The 18,701-nt window shown below is 43.5% G+C and overlaps 2 protein-coding genes across 10 annotated transcripts in view; one reads left to right on the top strand and one right to left on the bottom strand.

Annotated features, from left to right (window-relative positions):
• GJB7 (gap junction protein beta 7) overlaps positions 1-8,516 on the bottom strand; it is a 33,875-nt gene extending 25,359 nt beyond the window's left edge. For both annotated transcript variants that reach the window (XM_035319948.1, XM_035319949.1), the window contains exons 1-2: positions 8,382-8,516; positions 4,747-4,869 (exon numbers count right to left, since the gene is read on the bottom strand). The gene's annotated coding sequence lies outside the window, so the exon portion shown is untranslated. The remainder of the gene's footprint in view (positions 1-4,746; positions 4,870-8,381) is intronic.
• Positions 5,226-18,701, top strand: part of CFAP206 (cilia and flagella associated protein 206) — a 31,538-nt gene continuing 18,062 nt past the window's right edge. The window contains exons 1-5 of one of the 8 annotated variants that reach the window (XM_035319942.1): positions 6,116-7,274; positions 7,477-8,357; positions 13,458-14,323; positions 15,540-15,604; positions 15,840-15,970. Coding sequence is in view for 2 of the 8 variants with exons in the window: in XM_035319937.1 (XP_035175828.1) it covers positions 8,337-8,357 (21 nt within the window). In the remaining 6 variants the exon portion in view is untranslated. Of the gene's footprint in view, positions 7,279-7,476; positions 8,358-13,457; positions 15,605-15,839; positions 15,971-16,760; positions 17,155-18,701 lie in introns of those variants that run through there. The other 7 variants (XM_035319941.1, XM_035319943.1, XM_035319940.1 and 4 more) reach the window with 7 other exon arrangements.

Raw genomic sequence — 18,701 nt, 5'->3', positions numbered from 1 at the left:
ATTTCTAATGTAACTGCATATAAAACCTTACCCACAGAGTTGTGGAAGCTCCTTCCGTACAGCTAATGCTGGCTGTTTGCTTTTCCTCTTACAATCCAGATGAAAAGCATCCAAGCTTTGCTTTCACAGTTGTCTAATCAAATGCATAAACTGCACAGAGCCCAAGATAAAACTCCTGTTTACATCTTAAAGTTCTACAGCAGTCTGAAACACTCCATAAACTCTCTAAACTGGTTTTATAAAAACATTTACATGTGTGATAAACATAAAATCCTTTTGAAACTGCACCACTAAAATACTCTAACTGGAGCGCTAGCAGCTGCTCCATGAAATAGCTGAAGCTGGGGAATGCTGTGGGGTTAGCTGGCTGAAGGCACAGCTCAGCACACGGTGGATCCTCATGGACCAGGAGTGAGACCTGTCACCTGTGAGTGAATGGGAGAGGCTTTCTGGAACACCTTGCAGACTGAGGGTGGGTACTGCCTAGGAGCTATGGGACTCCTCAGGAGGTAGGGAAGAGCATCTTGGGATTGTACAGGGCCTACCATGGCATGTTTAGGGGAAGAAACAAAAGATCGAGTTGTTCTGGAGAAGAAAAGGAGTGGGAAAATAGAGAGATAAGGGGAAAAATGAGGCTGATCACATGTAAACAGGGGTTCATCATGCCTGGCCAAGCCCTGCACCTGATGAGTGCAGCCTGCCCTGTCTTCTCATTAAACTCCTTTTCTAACTTGCCCTGGGTGAGGGGCTCTCTGTGTGCATGTGTGTGTACGGAGGTCGTCCTGGACCTCCGATCACAGGGGCCGTGTGCCAGCAACTGAAGAGACTGGAGTGCATATTGTGTGGGTACCTATGTCAGTGCGTAATCAGTAGTAAATACCAAGACAGACTAGCCAAAAAGCAGGATGAGAGGCACAGGCACCAAGTGAGCAACTGGCTGCAAGCCTGGGCCAGATACTGAAGAGGAACAGAGGGTCTGAAAGTTGGCTACTGAGGAACCAGGAGATGGAAGCCAGTGACAGAAAAGATCGTGAGAGGTCTGAGGTTTGGCTGCTGGTAAGGTTTTAAGCCTGGCCCAGCTACCAGACATGCTGATTGCGTGCATATGTCTGTGCATGAGGCAGCATGAGAGGCGGGGGGGCATGGGAGAGAAGTTACCCTGTCTTATAGGGTTAGCCCGCTTCTGTCTGGGGTGCAGTGGGATGCGAGCTGACTGATACAGACCATGGCTGTCTAAACCATGGGTCAGAGCACCCTGTGGTGGACATTAGTGCTGGGAGCCTCGGCCATTCAGACCAGACCAAGGCCCTGGGGGTGAACTTACTCACCAGTGTATGTGCAGCATATAACAGCCTGTTGGGCAGTGGTGTTGCTTTCCATTATCTTTTGGGAAAGGCAAAAATTGTGCTTTTTTTTTTTTTTTTTTTTTTTTTTTTTACTGCTTCTGAATGTCTAGGTGAAATTGTAATGGCTCTCCTTAGAAGCAACACGTCCTCTTAAGCCTGCATTGTGCAGAGATGAAAAGAACCACGGCTTGGCGTAAGTGCATAGTTTTGTGGTATAAATGGACACACAGGGTAGCTAGCAGAAGGATCAGCACTGGACCTGGAGTGTAATTTGTAATTAACACTATCTGATATGTCATTGAAATATTTTAGAAAATGAAGTATCTAACTAAGCCTGGTTTAGGAGATTTTTTCCCTTCTAGTTGTACTCATGGAACAATATTTATCATGGGTGACTGGTAAACTGGAAAAAAAGAGTCTGTTTTCGATATTCCATAGGTTTCTAAAGAAATGTGTGAGTACACGAGCTGTTGGTAACTAGTAAAAACTGGGAGTTCAGACATAGAGGCAAGCCTTTGACTTTGTGAAGCAGAGAGAACATATGCTCGTTGGCCTGATTTTCTTGCTGCTTGAGAAGGACTAGTGACTGAAAAATAGCACTACCCACTTTACTTGCACTCTGAATCAGAGAGAGCATGAATACACGGTTTTTGACTGTCTGAATGATGCAAATAAAGAAGCTTTCAGATAACATCTGGACACTGGGGTACTGGTGATGGCACATATTGACGGCCGAGTGCGTGAGACAAAATCTAGAATGGGGAGCTGCAATGCTGCAGTGAATAATACAGAAAGCAGGGTATCTCTATTAGTCATTCAAGCTATGTCTAAAATTGCCAGAAAGTCCCATCGTTTCTGTGTCTCGGGAACAGTGGTACTTTCTGTCAATGGCAATGCTCTGAAAGACTGAAACGTGGGCTGTCTAATTACTGCAGCTGAGCAGCTGAGCTAGTAGGGAGCTGTAGAGTATGGCTGATAAGCAGCTAATTATTAAACTAGAGACATCTTGCTCATTAGTCCCTCACAGGTCTGCAGAAGAGATCTGTCGTGTCTTAAAAGGAGGATATGCAGACTGTGAAATCTCCGAATGCTTCGCAGGGAGAAATCCAGTGTGAAGCGAACCAACGATGCGGGCAGCGTTTGCAGTGTGAGCGCACGCTCTCTGTGCACACCAGGCAATTAAAGGCTGCCGGGCCTCCCAGGCGACAGACCACAGAACGAATGCACCCAGCCTGTGCGTACATGCACGGTGCACACACACACATAAAAGGGTAACTGTGATTTAAGTTACTGGCTGATTTCCTTTGTTGTGTTGAGTTAGCAACAGTTCAGTGCTACGTTTGCTGCTAGTTGAAATACAGGTTGAGTAAAGGAACTGGAGTGACTAAGCACAAAATGCATCAAGTGACTATGGGAGATGCAGGTGCTGGGAGAACTGGCATTAATGCTGGCCAGTAGGGACATTATATGAGTGTTTTGGGGGTATTTAGAACAGGATTTGGGCTGTGGAAGTGACAACAGTGACCAAAGGACAATTGCTAGAAGGAGAAACAGGCCAACAACACTGACAGAAACAACCTGGAGAGTGAGGAAACTTGTGCCTCCTCCAGTGCAGACTGTGGGACTAGCAGTTAACATATCACCCGAGCTTTTTTTGGGCCAGTGAGCAAACCAGGAGTCAGATAAACAGCTTGACTAACAAAGGCTAGAGAACTAATTCCATGTAGAAGTGTAAATAAAACTGCTGTACCCCAACTGTGACATGGCCTGCCCAAACCTTGGCTCTTTTTCTAGTTTTCATCAGCTATTTGTCTTCACCTTTGTTAAATGAGTCTCTAGATTAGTCTCTAAACTGCCAGATTAGTTGTGTGGCTCTGGGTACCACTGCTGTTAGCCCCTAAAGGTACAGTCCCTTCCCTGTGCCATCTGTGGCATCCTACAGTTGTTCTTGATTTTTCTGTTGTCTTTTCTTCTTGTTTTCCTTACCTGTAAAGTACTGCAAATAGTCCAACTCTGAGGCTAGCATCTGAGCTACTTTGACTCTGTATTGAAGGTGTTAACCATCTCTTTACTTTGATATATTCCTGGTTATCCCTCTTTAATACGAGCTTTATAATCCTGATTTATACCTAGTTCTGATTTTCAATGTGGATTTAAAAGTCAGTGAACTGGACCCTCAACCTGAAACATCACCTAGAAAAATCTTACAATGTTGTTATATCTGAAGAACTCTGATAATGAGACACTTAGCTGTTCCACCGAGCACCTGATGCCCTTCTGTGACATTCCTCTAAGATACTAGGTCTGTCTGAAAAAAAAATGCTTATTTCTGAGTCAACCAACTAGACAGTTCCCTCTCACCTGTAAAACCTGTCTGCTGCTCTCCTCCTAGCTGAAGAACCTCACCTTTTGGTAGCTTTCTAGATGTTTCATCTCATTTCTCAGTTACGGAGGGCATTTCTAACAGCAGTAATGATCTCTGCTAGAATGTATCCTTTCCTATATTTTGAGGAAAAAGACTACATATGTTGTCATATTATAAAGACCTCCTTTTATAGGAAGGAAAATTTGAGACTTTTGAAATAAAAGTCATTGTAATAAGCAGAGTTGAATTATTTGAAAGGTAACCTGGCTAGAGCATCTAATTGCATTAAACCTTTAGAGCTGACTGCCTCAAAGTATTGTTCGTCAGGACACCTATTGTCTTATGTTCCCCGGCTGAGTTGGTAAATGATCTGCTCAAGCTGTTGTTTACAGACATAGCTTTAAATAACCTTGGAAAGTGTTTCTTGAACATTCCTCTAAGGTCTAACATTTCTGACTGCCAAATACTTGTTCTTCCTAACTTATGACTTTCCCTGGCTGCAAGGGCAGAGGAATTACGATGCTAGCACTTGCTAACTCAAGTAAGCTAGCTAGAAGGTCTCCTTAACCATCTTGTCTAGATTCAAAGCTTAGCTCAGTGGTATTCAGCAGGTGCTCCTAATACACGAAGATAATGTGTGTGAAGCCAATTTTGCTTTAAGTCAAAGTTGCTCATGAAATGCAATACACAAGAAAAAAGTCCTGTGTAATTTTGTGTTTGAGGAAGAGGAAGGTAGAGCACTGAAAAGGTATTGCAAAGGGAAATCATAATGCTTATTTGAGTCTTTTCACTAGCTTATTTGTTAGTGGAACCAAACCATAACACAGAAGGTTTTGTGTAACTGCATTCTCAAAGCCAATGTTTTCTCAATTCTTCTCTAGCTAGATAAAATTAAAAAAGGAGCACTTCTGCTTTTGGGCATTGCCTCACGATATATTTAAGGCACTTAGTGGCTGAAGTTGCTTTGAAGTCCTTACAATAACACAGATGGGGTGCAAGATAATGTGTTAGAAATGAATAATCTGTACTGCTCACCTGGTCCTTCAGCAGAGAAAGTGTGAAAAATCCATAGCAGAAACTTGTGGAGGTTCTCACCAGGCTACAGGAGTTGTAATGGTTGAACATGCACGCAAGTTATCGGAATGAAGATTGGCAGTCCTAGAAGAAGGAAAGTGTAGCTTATGGCATTATAAAGAGTACATTTATGAAGAGTTGCTGGCAAACACGAGAGGAGAGCATCAGAAAGTCTCTGAGGCCTGCAAACTCACTAATCCACAAGGGGCAGGGTGTGTGTGTCCCGGGTACACCAAACCTCTGACCTGGGCTTGAAGCACTCCCAGCACTGGCAATGCTAGCGCCTCAACGCTGGCTTGGGTCAGCCCTGAAACTCAGGTGTCAATGTTCTTCAGGGTACTGCAGGGATAGGGAGCATTAAAGGTAGGATTACTTGCGGGGTATCTCTCAGTACAGACTCTCCCCAGTTGTACAAAATGAGGTTTCTTCATTAAAACTGGAAAATAATTCTGGACTTGGAGCTACATGTTGAAAACATTTCTCCCCTTCATTTTCAGAACCAGGTGACAAAAGTACCTTCTCCCTGCTAAACAGGCATCAAATCTTCAAATAAGGCTAAATTTTCACCGAACAAAGCACCCCATGCTAAAACTGAATTAAATCGTTGTTCTCCCCATCCTCTTCATTTATTTTGGCCCAGCTGTTAGCTGTGGTGCAGTGAACTGAATCAGGGACCCGATTCCTCTTTAGAAGGGGGAGCTGAGAGTTTAGACAACACAGATTTATGTAACATCGTTTGTAATGAAACAGGACCTTTGCTCTTGATTCAACAGAGAACAAGGTAAATGCTCGCTGGCATGTTTTATGCATTATCATCAGTCACGTGCAGAATGTAGAAGAGCTGGGTGCTGCATGTAACATTTGTGTTAAGCTCTTCCTAAACTCTTTGATCTCCGGGATTGACTCTATTTTGTTTTGTCTTGTTTTGTTTGTTTGTTTTACAAAACTTGTTTCTCCACTAGAAACCATGTCACAGCACTGAACACTCAAGAGTAATAGCATGGATGAGGCTAGATTTAAATGAACTGCTTTAGGTGTCTTCCTTTAAAGGGCAACTCTTAAATCCCACAGCAGAAATCAAACAAACTGTTAATGCGTTTGACTCCTGACTTTGATCTATAAATACATTGAATGCAAACGATGCCGTGCTATGCTAATAATGAGGAAGCAGAAAGTAAAGATGACAGACTCCATTGTTGCGATGGGAAAGAGGAGGCTCTTCAAGGAAATGAAAAATAGCTGCCTCTCCCATTCCTCAACGCATTTAGTCACTATCAGAAAGCAGCTGCTGAACTATTACTCTATAACCTGCTTGTATTAGGTAGCTATTTCATCTGGTGGCTGCTTAAATATAAACCATAATATTTCTATAGATAATTGAGAATGGAAATGGAGTAACAATCAAGAACATAAACACATTGAATAATGGCCATCTCTTGGTTATTAAACTGATAGTGCTTTATCATCACCTTGCTTACCTCTCCTGGACAAGGACTCCTAAATGGTTTGGAAAACTATTTGTTGATGAGAAGAACCTAACCCTCATCATGAACTGGACTGAGAAACATGAGCAGTTTCCTCTGCTACACACCATGTTAGATGAAACTAATTGCTGTAGTCAAGAGCAGAAAATTCCCGTGCCTTCTCACAAACCACGTGAAAGAAACTGCGTTTCACAGCGTGACTTGATGGAAAAAGCTGCAGCACTCAGTTCAGTTCCGTCAGCTGAGCTTTGCAAGTGAAAGCTCAGAGTTAGTAATTTTACTGCCAAGGAAAAGGTCTTGTGCCTTTAATTCTGCTGCCAAAAGCGGCTGCGTTGGCAGGGTACTGGAGAGCTCCTGGCTGACTCTGCTGAAAACCCCGCACTGTTACAGCAACCATCAGCCACCCAGCCTGCCGCGACGGGGACACGACCCGTACTGCACTGACATTATTATTGCTGGTCAATTAGAGATGCAGCCCCGTGACTGAGACCTCGAGCCGTGTCTGCGCTGCACAAGCTGACACAAGCTCCCGCAGGCTTGCCAGTCCTGGACTGAGCCCCACCGAGACCGTCCTCTGCCGGGCTTTCACTGAGGACAATGAGGAGCTGGAGCCCTTTCACAGCGTGACGTGGGACCACTGTGATCCCTCCAGCGGATGCCTGGAAAGCCGCCAGAAAGACAGCCAAACTTTCTTTTGTTCCATTCAGAAGGCAAATAACCTGGGATTCTCTATGCACACCAGCAGAAATCTTTCAGTACATGCCCCCAGTCTTTGCAGCTTTAAATTCAAGGTTAAGATGCTGGAACGTACGCTGTTCAAAGATTCTCCTGAACAAAAACCTCCTAATAAATTAAAAGCCTGAAAGCCTTAGCTTCATCTGTTCCTGTGCTTGGTTCTGTCTAAGCAGCAATATGCCGAGTGACTTGGAGTGGGTCTTGAAAGTCTGGAAGAGGAAGAGGACATTCATGTTGTTGAAAGACTGCTTGAAAGAACTGGGCTCATTTGTAAGTGAGTAGTATGGGTTCAACTCTACAAGCTGTTTCTGAAGTTCCTGCTGTTTGCTTTTTTTTTCCCCTTTGCTAAAATTGCTTTTCCTCTGCTAATACTAAACTACATATTTTTTATTTTTCTAGTAAAAAATCGGCTTTAGAACACTGTAATCCTGAACATAAAATCAGTATACATCTTATTTTCATTGCCTTGCAGCCTTACATAGGAGAAAAAGATCTGTGCTTCTGCAGTTTACTGATCTGTTCTAACCCAAGTACTGGCACGGGAAGCAGATGGGAAAACCTGAGAGACACACCATGACCCCACAGGAGAAATGGCAGCGGGTGTTAGGTGATCACCTCTCCTTGGATCTCGATATGTTCCTCTTGAACCTCTTTCCTCTTGGACACCAAATGTTTTGGTAAAACCAATTTATGGCATTAAGGCATGTCCAAGTTCAAAGATGCTGTGTGGATTTGTCACTGTGAGCAATACTCCACGTGTGACCACAAATCTCCTTCCAGAACTCCTAGTGCTTATGCTCTCATAGCACCTTTTTGTGAATTATCCTTTTAAAAGTTGGAATTGTCCATCCAGTAAAATGTCTTGTAGATGTGATACTAAGCTTAATGTGCTAGAAAAGCTGGATGTCAGCTGGTATCAGAGTGACTTTATATAGAGGCTGGCAAAAGTCTTTGCCCTTCCCCTTTCCTTACAAGCTATGAATTTGATGTGTGTGGATCAGAGAAGTGGAGGATCTGTGGAGACTTTTAAAAGGATTGACAACAGCCTAAGAGCTACCTTCTTTAACCTATGCTGGAGGCAAGAACTTCTTGAACAGTACTTGGTAGTGGTTTCTTTCTCCTCCCTCCTGGAAGTGACCATGTTGCAATGTCACTGTGTGCATACAGCATTCACGCAGAGGGGAGAAAACACAAATTTTTAAAGCTATTTTTGTGGTTTTGACTGATCTACTGGAGTCAAGGGAAACCAGAACAAGCACAGAGAAGTGTGAAAGCTAACAAACAAGACTTGTGGAGGAATTACAATATGCACATACAGTCATCTCTTGGCATATGTCACCCCCTCCCCAAGAGGTATGCATAGACAATTTCTCTTACCTTTGTATTTTTCTCTTCTCAGCTCCAAATGGTGAAATTGTTCACTCTGCTGCTGTCAGTACAGATAAGAGGGAAGCATCTTTTCTTGAGGTACAGGCCTCCTGCTAGACCCAAATCTTTCATGGGATATGGAGAGAGCTTTTTCCTTCACGTGCTGTTCAGAAGCCCCTTCTGCAGCTCATTGCAAGGCTTCTCTGAGCTACCAGGATAGGAAATTTTTTACAAGCAATGTAGTCCCATGACTGCCTCACCCCCTAGATGTGGGTGCTAGGAATATCTGTCTATTAGAATTAAGGGGTACAGTGCAGGAACAAAGCAAGAGGCTATTTCATGCCTGCCCTGAGTACAATAACATTCCAGTCTGGTATCGTGTAGATGTTTAATCTGCTGCTCATATTTTAAGGTGTGGCTTGAGCACGTTCTACTTGACTGAGACATAAACAGGTTTACTGCTAGATATGCCCATTGATACGGAGTGATTAACGCAAGGTTTTGGGTTCAGGCACTTCTACAATCCGATGTAGAGAGGATACAGATCTTAGCAGGCTGTAAGCTTCTATGCTTGCTTTGGGAATTTTGTATTTACTTACCTATTTAGATGTCCATTATCTGGGAAGTATAAGCAAGAGGCCAAGGAAATGTCCAGTGATCTTCCAGCAAATATCCTTCCAGAGTTTCACAGGTATTTCTGAGATCACTTTCTACATTCATGGTTGTCCAAAAAGCTTAGAAATTAGCTACCTTTACTGCCAGTGAGGTCTTCCTTTAAAAACTTGGGGAGAAAGAGGATATTCTTCAGCATAGAGTAAAACAGGATGTTGTTCTGCAGAGCAGTAGAGCTTGCTGGAAGGGTGGAGTATCTTCTGAAGCAAAGAATTGCATCAAGTGCAGCCACTAGTGTTGGAACTGGCATGAAAACCCTTGGTTTGCTCAAAGTGCCCATTTTTAGAAATATATAAGCTACTATGTTGCCGGTTGTAGGTCAGATCCTGAGTTCTGTCTCTGTGAAATACACTTGTGTCAATGTGTGTTGTCTTTCAAACCTCTGCCTGGAGGCTACTTAAATTTTTAATTTCATCCTATCTCTAATTGAACTTTGAAAAGAAGTTGTGAAACCCTAATCTTCACAGTTATGTTTAAATGCTAAATTGTCTTCAGGCTATAGTTTCCAGTGAAGTGGCAGGTAAAATCTCTGGAAGTTCTCAACCTGGTGTGTGCAAACTTAAAAACAATAAACAAAGATCAAATTAACACAAATGATTCTGTCTTTCAAATGCTATAAAACAAGGCTTGCACCATCAGACTAAGTTGATAATAGGCAGCCTAAAGGAACTGTACTCACTTAAGAATAGAGAAACTGCATGCAGCCGAGCCAGGAGCAGTATTTCCAGATCACTGCTTAAACTTCAACTGTATGGTGACACACAAGTAGAGAGTAATAAATTAAATTCAAAAAGATTAAACAAGCCTGAAGAGAGATAAAGCCCACAGAAAACTATATGAAAAACACAGAAGACCAGCAAAGCAATGACTTCATTCTATTGAAGAATGCTACAAAGCTTGCTTTTTTTCATATCGGCAGCAATTAATTATCAAAGAGAAGTCCAAGAGCAAAAGGAACTTTGGGGCTTTGGGACAATTGGTAAAGGATCAGGCACGCAGGCACTGTTTTCCTCCGTGCTTCCAGTAGCAGGGGACAAAATTGAAAGGAAGAGGCAGACCCAGCTGATCAATTGGCCTTAGTGACCATGAAGTAGTCGACTTAAAAATCTTTGGTGATAGGAGGAAAACTGCCACCAAAACTGCAACCCTGGACATGGGTAGAGCAGACCTCAGGCTGCTCAGGGAACTAGTTGGTAAGGTCCCCTGGGAAACTGCTTTTGAAGGCATTGGGGTCTGTCAGTGCGGGTTGCTTTCTAAGCACCACCTCTTAAGAGCATAGGACCAGGCAATTCCAAAATGTCAGAAGTCAAGCAGGTGGGGCAGAAAGTCAGCATGGCTGAACAGGGATTTTCTTCTAGAGCTTAGGCAGAAAGAGTATGGCCACTGGAAGCATGGTCTGGTGACATGGGAGATGTAACACGCAGTAACACGCAGTAAGGGTTGTAAAGAGCACTGTCAGGTGCTCTTCACAGTATCAGGCAACATCTAGTAAAATACATGAGTGGTACACATGAGGAGGGCAGAACCCTGCTGAGTGTTGATGCTGTTCACCTTTGTAGGGAGAAAATTAATGTGGCCAAAGCTCAGTTAGAGTTGAAGCTGGACAGTACTGTGAGTTTAGACAACACGTGTTTGTTTGTTTGTTTGTTTAGTATCTTAACAGCAAAAGGAGGACCAGAGATAACATCAGTTCACTACCTGATGAGGATTGTCATCACACCAATAGGGATGCAGACAAAGATGCTTAGAGATGCTTAATGCCTTCTTTACCTCTGTCTTCAACACTGATGATGGGGGACCACTCTGGTGGGACCCCTGAAGCCCTGAGTTGGAGGACTATGGCTTCAGGAACAATAAACTCCCAGCCAACCCTGAATTTGTGCAGGATTTGCTACTCCAGCTGGATGCAGGTAAGCCTATGGAGCCTAAGTCTGTTCATCCCAGGGTACTTAGAGAACTGGCTGATGGCATTGCAAGACATCTCTTAAATATTTTTCAATGGTCTTGGGAAACTAGAGAGGTCCCAGTCATTTATACTGGGAGATATTTTTACTTGGGAGGTATTGAAAAACACCTGAAGGACAATGCAGTCAATGGTCACAGCCAACATGGGTTCATGAGGGGAAAGTCCTGTTTAAGGAACTTAATTTCCTTTTATAACAAGGTCACCCACCTAGTTGACCAAGGGAAGCCAGCTGATGTAATCTTTTTTTTTTTGATTTCAGCAAAGCTTTTGAAACTGTTTCTCACAGTATCCTTCTGAAAAAAATGTCCAACATACAGCTAGACAAGTGCATAATGTGATGGGTGAACAATTGGCTGATGGGTTGGGCTCCAAGGGTTCTAGTGAATGGGGTTACATCAGGCTGGTGTCCAGTCACTAGTGGGATTCAACAGGGCTCCTTTTTAGGGCCAGTTCTTTTCAATATTTTCATAAATGATCGCAGGACTTGACGGTATACTAAGTTTATGGATGACTAAACTAGAAGCTGTTGAATCCCTTGAGGAGTCAACTCCTCAAGAAGCCTTGCAGAGAGATCTTGATAGACTAGAGGGCTGGGCAATCACAGTTCGTATGACATTTAGCAACAGAAAGTGCCAGATTCTGCTTCTTGGAAAGGGCAACCCTGGCTATATGTACAGACTGGGAGATAAGAGGCTGGAGAGCAGCCCCACGGAAAAGGATCTGGGGTTTCTGGTTGACATCAAGTTGAACATGAAACAGCAGTGTACCCTGGTGCTATCTGTACCCTGGGGTGCATCAGGCACGTCATTGCTAGCTGGTCAAGCATTGTCCTGCTCGGCTCTGTGCTGGTGTGGGCTTGCCTCGAATACTCTGTGCAGATTTGGGCACGAAAGAATAAGAAGGGCATAAAACTATTATAGAGTGTCCAAAGGAGGGCTACAAAGATGGTGAATGATCTAGAGGGCAAGATGTATGAGGAGCAGCTGAGTTCCCTTGGTTTGTTCAGCCCAGAGCAGAGCAGGCTGAGGGGAGGCCTCATGGCGGCCTGCAGCTCCCTCACGAGGGGCGTGGAGGGGCAGGCGCTGAGCTCTGAGCTCTGGGGACAGCGACAGGACCCGAGGGAACGGCATGGAGCTGGGACAGGGGAGGGTCAGGCTGGGGGTTAGGGAACGGTTCTGCACCCAGAGGGTGGTCAGGCACTGGGACAGGATCCCCAGGGCAGTGGGCACAGCACCGAGCCTGGCTGGGTTCAAGAAGCGTTTGGACAGCACTCACAGACATAGGGTCTGATTCTGGGGTGGTCCTGTGCAGAGCCAGGGGTTGGACTCGATGGTCCTTGTGCTTCCCTTCCAGCTTGGGATATTCTGTGATTCTAGGATTTTATGATTATTATACCCAGAGTTGGTTAGCTCAACTATATGCATGAACAAAATATCTTTTGTTTATATTATTGTGACTTTTTTTCCCAGCTCTTGGTACTTTAAGGCAAACATAATTCTTCGTGCCTAGCAGGTGTGCAGTCTTAGGACTTAATTCTTAGGACTTAAAAAGGACTTAATTCCTTGCTGCTTCTTCCACATCATTGTGAAAAACCCTTGCAGCTCTAGCATTAATAATTTTGTCTCAGCATTCATAGTTCTTCTGTATGTGGACGCTGAAAAGTACAACATCAAATCTCATACTGTCTGTTGGCACTAGCGCTGGCTGAGTCTGTCTCAGAATCTGTTTCCTTTGGGGGTAAATTATTAGGTAATGCTGTAATGACTCAGCATTGCTTCTAAAGATTTGCTAGCTTTGAAGGACGAAAAAATATAGGGATTTAATCCATTCAGTCACTTGAAGCATCAATATTATTCCTAAGCATTAGGATATTTCATAAATACCAAACAGGATAAGCCTTGCAGCCTCATTGAATTGATGGAGAGCACAAGGCTGACGATGCTGAGGTCTGTCACCACAGTGCTGTAGAGATGCTTTCAAGGTGTCCCTGCTCCTGCTGCTTCCTCAAGTCTTCAGCATTGAGAGGAGACTGATTACCTAAAGTTTTCTTGGAAACCAGAAGCCCCAAATAAAGACTGCCCCTCAGCTACCAACCACAACATAGCTCATCTCTTCTGAACTAATGAATTCTCAGTGAAATGCCATCCTCATGTTCATTAGTGTTGCAGATTACTTTGAATCAAAACTCCCTACTGTATTTGCCTCGTGCAAATACTGCTACTTTGCCTAGACAAGACTGCAAGTATAGCAATCTAGCAGAGCAAGGAATGACCTTGTAGGTAGAGATCGTGAATTGGCCTCTAAAGTAAAAACATTAATCAAAAACCTATTCTTTCATGGCCATAACTTCAGTTTCATTTTATATGTTGTGTATGTGTTTGGTTTTTTTTGGTTGTTGTTTGTTTGTTTGTTTTAGTTTTGTTTGTTCATTCGTTTGTTTGTTTTAGGGTGGTGAGCAAAGCAAGAAGCAGCAATTTGTCTAGTTCTGGGATTTTAACTCAGAATTTACCAATAACTAACTGGAACAGACACCCAGAATTAAGGCTTTTTGGAAGCTCTTGCTTCACATTATATTTCTCAGTAAAGCAACGTCTTGCTATGGCACATGAGAGCCCTGGTTTTATATATCTACAAATATTTTAAAATCTTCTAATCTGCCACTAAAACATCTGTGCACATCATGACCCATCTCTAACCTCCCCCCCCCAAAAAAAAAATAAAATGTAAAGGGTGGGTACTCTTTTCTCAAAACCCTTCTGAGCTCTGTACATGTGGCTGTGTACTGGAATCGGTCTGCACATCTTTATGGCCTCCAGATCACACCTGAATAAAGACTTGGAAAAAACGTCCAGTTTCACTTCAGTTGTCTCCACGTGATAGGAAGGAGCTGAATGGGAGGTCACAGAGAGTCAGCCTGGTAAAATGCCCTAGCAAAGGATTCAAAATTTCATATACAACATGCATTTGATTCAAAGCAAAACCAACTGTCCTTCTTAAATATTTGTGCATGCCAGGGAAAAGTATTCCTTTCCTTGTTTCAGCAAAATGGACTTAATGACCATCCCTAAGTCCTTTTCAATCATATTCTATTTCTACAGCTAAATGACTTTACTAAATTACTTCTACATCAGTTGTTTTCTGTACTTGTAATTTCACAAATTGGATTCCTATCTCGTCATGGCATTTTCTATCTAAGTATTTTTTCCATATCCCTTAACAAGATTAGCTGACATGTGAGACTGAAAAAAACAATTGCAGCTGGCCAGTTCTGTGCATCTGTAGAAGTCTTAGAATTTACTTTTAAAAGTAAAAGGTAAGAACTGCTAACTCAGCTGCTCTTTGGTTCTCTAACAGTTACCAGGCTTCCCACGATGTGAAAAAAAAAAATCACCTTTTTTTCCAGTCTATAGCACTCCTTTTGAAGGTTGCTACAGGCACAGCTGTCTAAAGTGTTACTCAAGTATTCATCACAAATCTACAAGATCTTAAACCTTAATAGCTGCTCTAGGGGAGAGAAGCTGCAGTGGGAATAGAATTGCTTTGGGGCAGCAAAGGTCAGAATTTTGGAGAAGGATTTGCAAATTTGTACATAATTTCAAGGGCATCCATCCATTTGGTGGGTTGGTTCCCAGCTAATGTCTTGACACGGGGAAAACACTGCAGGGAGGGCTCTGTTTCTGGGGTAGTGTGGGTAACGATCCTCTTCCCCTCCCAGTCTGACTCACTGATCATGCTCTTATATTTTGACAGTTGAATGAAGAGCATCCTTGTACTGAAGCGAGCATCCCTTTGCAGAAGTGAGAAATCTGTAATTGGAAAAGAGTGAGCTGGGTGAGAAGTTGATTTACAAACTGCAGCATTTTTACTGTCCTGTTATTAGTACAGTTTTCTTCTCCACTAATGGGGTCAGAGCCATAGCAACATATTTCCTAGACAATTCTCTCCTTCATCTGCATCCTGGATAGTTGTGTTTCCACAATTTTGGAAGAAGTTCCTATAGCCCAAGAAGATAGTCCCCAGTCCTTGATTTCCTGATGGATCCCATCAGTATGGGATGCTGCCCAGCAGTTTATTACACTTCTTCGGCTTGTAGGGAAATCAGTATATCACATTTTTTCCTTTTTTTTGCATACTGGTGGGATTTGGGACTGTTACGAGGACTTATTTTAGCATTGTGCAAGAAGGTAGTCTCCTGTAAAAAGAATGAAGTCACTGATTTTTTATCAGCTGTGCAGACATAAGGACTAGTTAATAGCTAGCTAACCCATGAAATACCAGTGTGGGCTTCTGGCCAAGCTGCACTGGTTTAAAAAATAACTCAAAATGTAGATATGGGAACTACTTGATCCATAACAAGTAGTGCATGAGTCCCAGGTCTAATTTACAGCGATTTTTAAGAGGGATGATTAATGGAAAAATCTCTTGATCTGTATTATTTTTTATTAATGCCTTAACTGAAATGTTAAAGTTGCTGCAGAGCCTTAGGTAGTGATTCATCTGAATGCAGCTGAATAATGCATCTTTTGCAGGAGTTTCCAGTTGAGGCACTTAGTGATGGTATGTCTGGAATCTCTCCGCTCCCTCCTCTCTAAAGGTTTGAAGGACAAATAATTCTGCTCCCCACCCTTTTCTGTAACCTAGCAAGTACAGTGCATCCATTGTGCTGGCCAAAAGATCCAGGCTAACAATAATATATTTGTTAACTGGGTTTATACATTACTGTGTTGTTTTGTTTTGCTTTGCTTTGTTTCCTATAAAATCATGGGTAAACCTGTTGTGCTGTGGTACATATGAATGAAACCTGGGAGATTTTTTTTATTATTTTCAAGGTTAAATCCAAACTGGATTTCTTTGGTCAGCAAAATCTTGCTGCCTTGGAGACACTTTAATCACAGGGACAACTCTCAGCTTCCCTGACCTGAGTTCTCTGTACAATGAGTAAGTCTATGCTCCATGTCAGGTACCCTCATGCTTGTGGTGAAAGTCTGATATGATGGGAACTGGGGGTAGACACGGAGCAGGCATACCCAGCAGCAAAATGATGGAGCTGGGAGAAGAGAGCAGAAGAATAATTTAATGTTTGTTTACCATATTTTAATAGGGAGGCTTAAACCCTTAATGATACCTTAAATAATTGCTGTAGATGTCATCTGGGTTTCCCTTACATGTGAAGAAGCCGTCTGCACCTTGCATCAAAGAGCCTGAAATGGGTGTATACCTACCACTTGCACAGCTTTCCAGGACAGGCCTGGAAACTTAAAATAGTGCTGCATGCTCTTGTGTGAATGTGTCCTTAGAGCAGAGGAGGTCAGTGCAGCTTGCTGGCACCCCAGTGTGCTCTGAGCAGGGTACCATGAGGACAGGGCCTCTGGTTGGTGATGTGCATGCTTGAGAAGGAAGAGGGGATAAAAATCCATGCACCAAAACATTCTCAGCTTCAAAAACCAGTTTTACTGTGAACGGACAAACTCTGTTTGTGGCATTACACTTCTGCCCTCACAGTGTAGATTTCTGACTGTGAGACTTCTGTGTGATTCCCTGAAAATATTAAAAGCCAGATGGATTGAGTATATTTCCCTGTTAAAGGGGATAGTCTTTTCATTCTTGTGCTTTCCTTGCACTACTCCTTTGGAAGAAGCACAGATCACAGAATCCCAGAGTGGCTGAGGTTGGCAGAGCCCTCTGGAGGCCATCAGCTCCAACCCCTGCTCCAGCAGGGCTACCCAGAGCAGTGTGCCCAGGACCATGTCTGGATGGTTTTTGAAGATCTCCAAGGATGGAGACTCCACAGGTGGGGCAACCTGTGCCAGTGCTCCAACAGCTGCACAGAAAGAAGTGCTTCCTGATGCTTAGATGGAAGTGCAACCAATGACACATTAGTTTCTGCATCAAGGTAGTTTCAGGACCCTGAAATGTAGCAAACAAAAATCTGCATTGCAAAACTCATGTTTTAATTTCAGCAATGAAGAAAGAGATGGTAACTCAACTTCTGCTTGGATCCTGGATTGTCTAGTAAATTTCTGCACCTGGGTGCATCTTCAGATAGATGTAAATGGTGCCTTGCATTGCTTCTGCAGCCACCCAGCAGAGGAGGCCTGAACACAGCAAGAAGCTAACTGAGCTGCAAGCAGACTTGTCAAGCAGGTGGTAAGCTTTCCCTTGAAGAAAGGACTAGGGTGTCAACCTTTGCAGTAATTTTAAAACTACTGTGTTGTTTTAAAGATTCTGCAAACTAACATTTAAAATCCTTGCATCACAGACCTAAGAATCTCTTTGCTGAGCATGTTTTGTTAGAAGAGAGTGGCTCAGACACACCACTAGAGGGAATAGTTTATCTGTCTTTCAAGTGAGTATGACACCGGCTCTAAGTAGCTGGGCGTAGAGGATTTTTGAGGAGGGAAAAAGGGTCTTTAGTTCGAGTTACAAGAACACTGGATAAACCAGGCCTCCATTTCCAGAAACTCCATTTAAAACTTAAATTCAACAGAAATTATAGGGGAGCAATCCAAATGTTTTGAACGTGAAATAGTGTTCTGCAACTTCAGTAGCTTACTGACAAGCTAAATTAATTTTTATGGTCTAACAGAGACTGCAAACCTCTCCTGAAAGCATGTTTTTCTTTGGCAAATGTATAACTGCCTTGCTTGCTTGCTTGCTTGCTTGCTTGCTTTTTGCTTGCATATACACAGTTTGCCTGTCGAGGTTTACATAGACATGCGCATCTATACCCCTGCCTCTACATACATATGCTTTGCATATATGCAGACATGCACGTGTATACACACAGCAGAGGAGAAACAGTCTAGGAGGTTCCTGAAGGGAGTGGAAGACAACTTCCTGGCACAGCTGGTGAGTGAGCCAAGGTCACTCATGCTGGACCTTTTGCTTGCAAACAGAGGGCTTGTGGGTGATGTGAAGGTTGGAGGCTGATCATGAAATAAAAGCTTTCGATTCTTGGAAAAGTAAGGATGCGGGTTATCAGAACTGCTACCTGGGACTTCCAGAAAGCAGACTGTCCTCTTTAGGAGACTTAAGAGACAATATCCCTTGGGAAGCATTCCTGAAGAGTACAGGAGCTTAGGAGGGCAGGACACTCTTCAAGAAGGAAATCCTAAAAGCAGGCTGTCCCTGCATGCAGAAGATTGGTCTGGCAGAACAGAGAGCTGTGGCTAGAGCTCAGGAAGAAAAAGACGGTTTATGACATTTGGAAGAAGGGGCAGGCCACTCAGGAGGCCTACAAGGATGTCCTGAGCTCAGGTTCAACAACCTGGGCCCTGCACTTGGGGCACAACAAACCCATGCAGTGCTACAGGCTAGGGAAGAGTGGCTGGAAAGCTGCCCGGCAGAAAGGGACCTAGAGGTATTGATTGATAGCTGGCTGAATATGAGCCAGCAGTGTGCTCAGGTAGACAAGAAGGCCAAAGGCATCCCGGCTTGTATCGGGAACAGTGTAGCCAGCAGGACCAGGGAGGTGATCATCTCCCTGTACTTGGCTCTGGTGTGGCTGCACCTCGAGTGCTGTGTTCAGTTTGGGGCCCCTCGGTACAAGAAGGACATTGAGGCCTTGGAGCATGTCCAGAGAAGGACAACAAAGCTGGTGAGGGGCCTGGAACACAAGTCCTGTGAGGAGCGGCTGAGAGAATTGGGGTTGTTTGGTCTGGAGAAGGGGAGGCTTAGGGGAGACCTTATGG

This window comes from Oxyura jamaicensis, chromosome 3 (assembly GCF_011077185.1).
Source record: "Oxyura jamaicensis isolate SHBP4307 breed ruddy duck chromosome 3, BPBGC_Ojam_1.0, whole genome shotgun sequence".
Taxonomy (NCBI): domain Eukaryota; kingdom Metazoa; phylum Chordata; class Aves; order Anseriformes; family Anatidae; genus Oxyura; species Oxyura jamaicensis.
The sequence above is the reverse complement of the archived record's forward strand: the minus strand, read 5'-3'. Positions and strand labels throughout refer to the sequence as shown.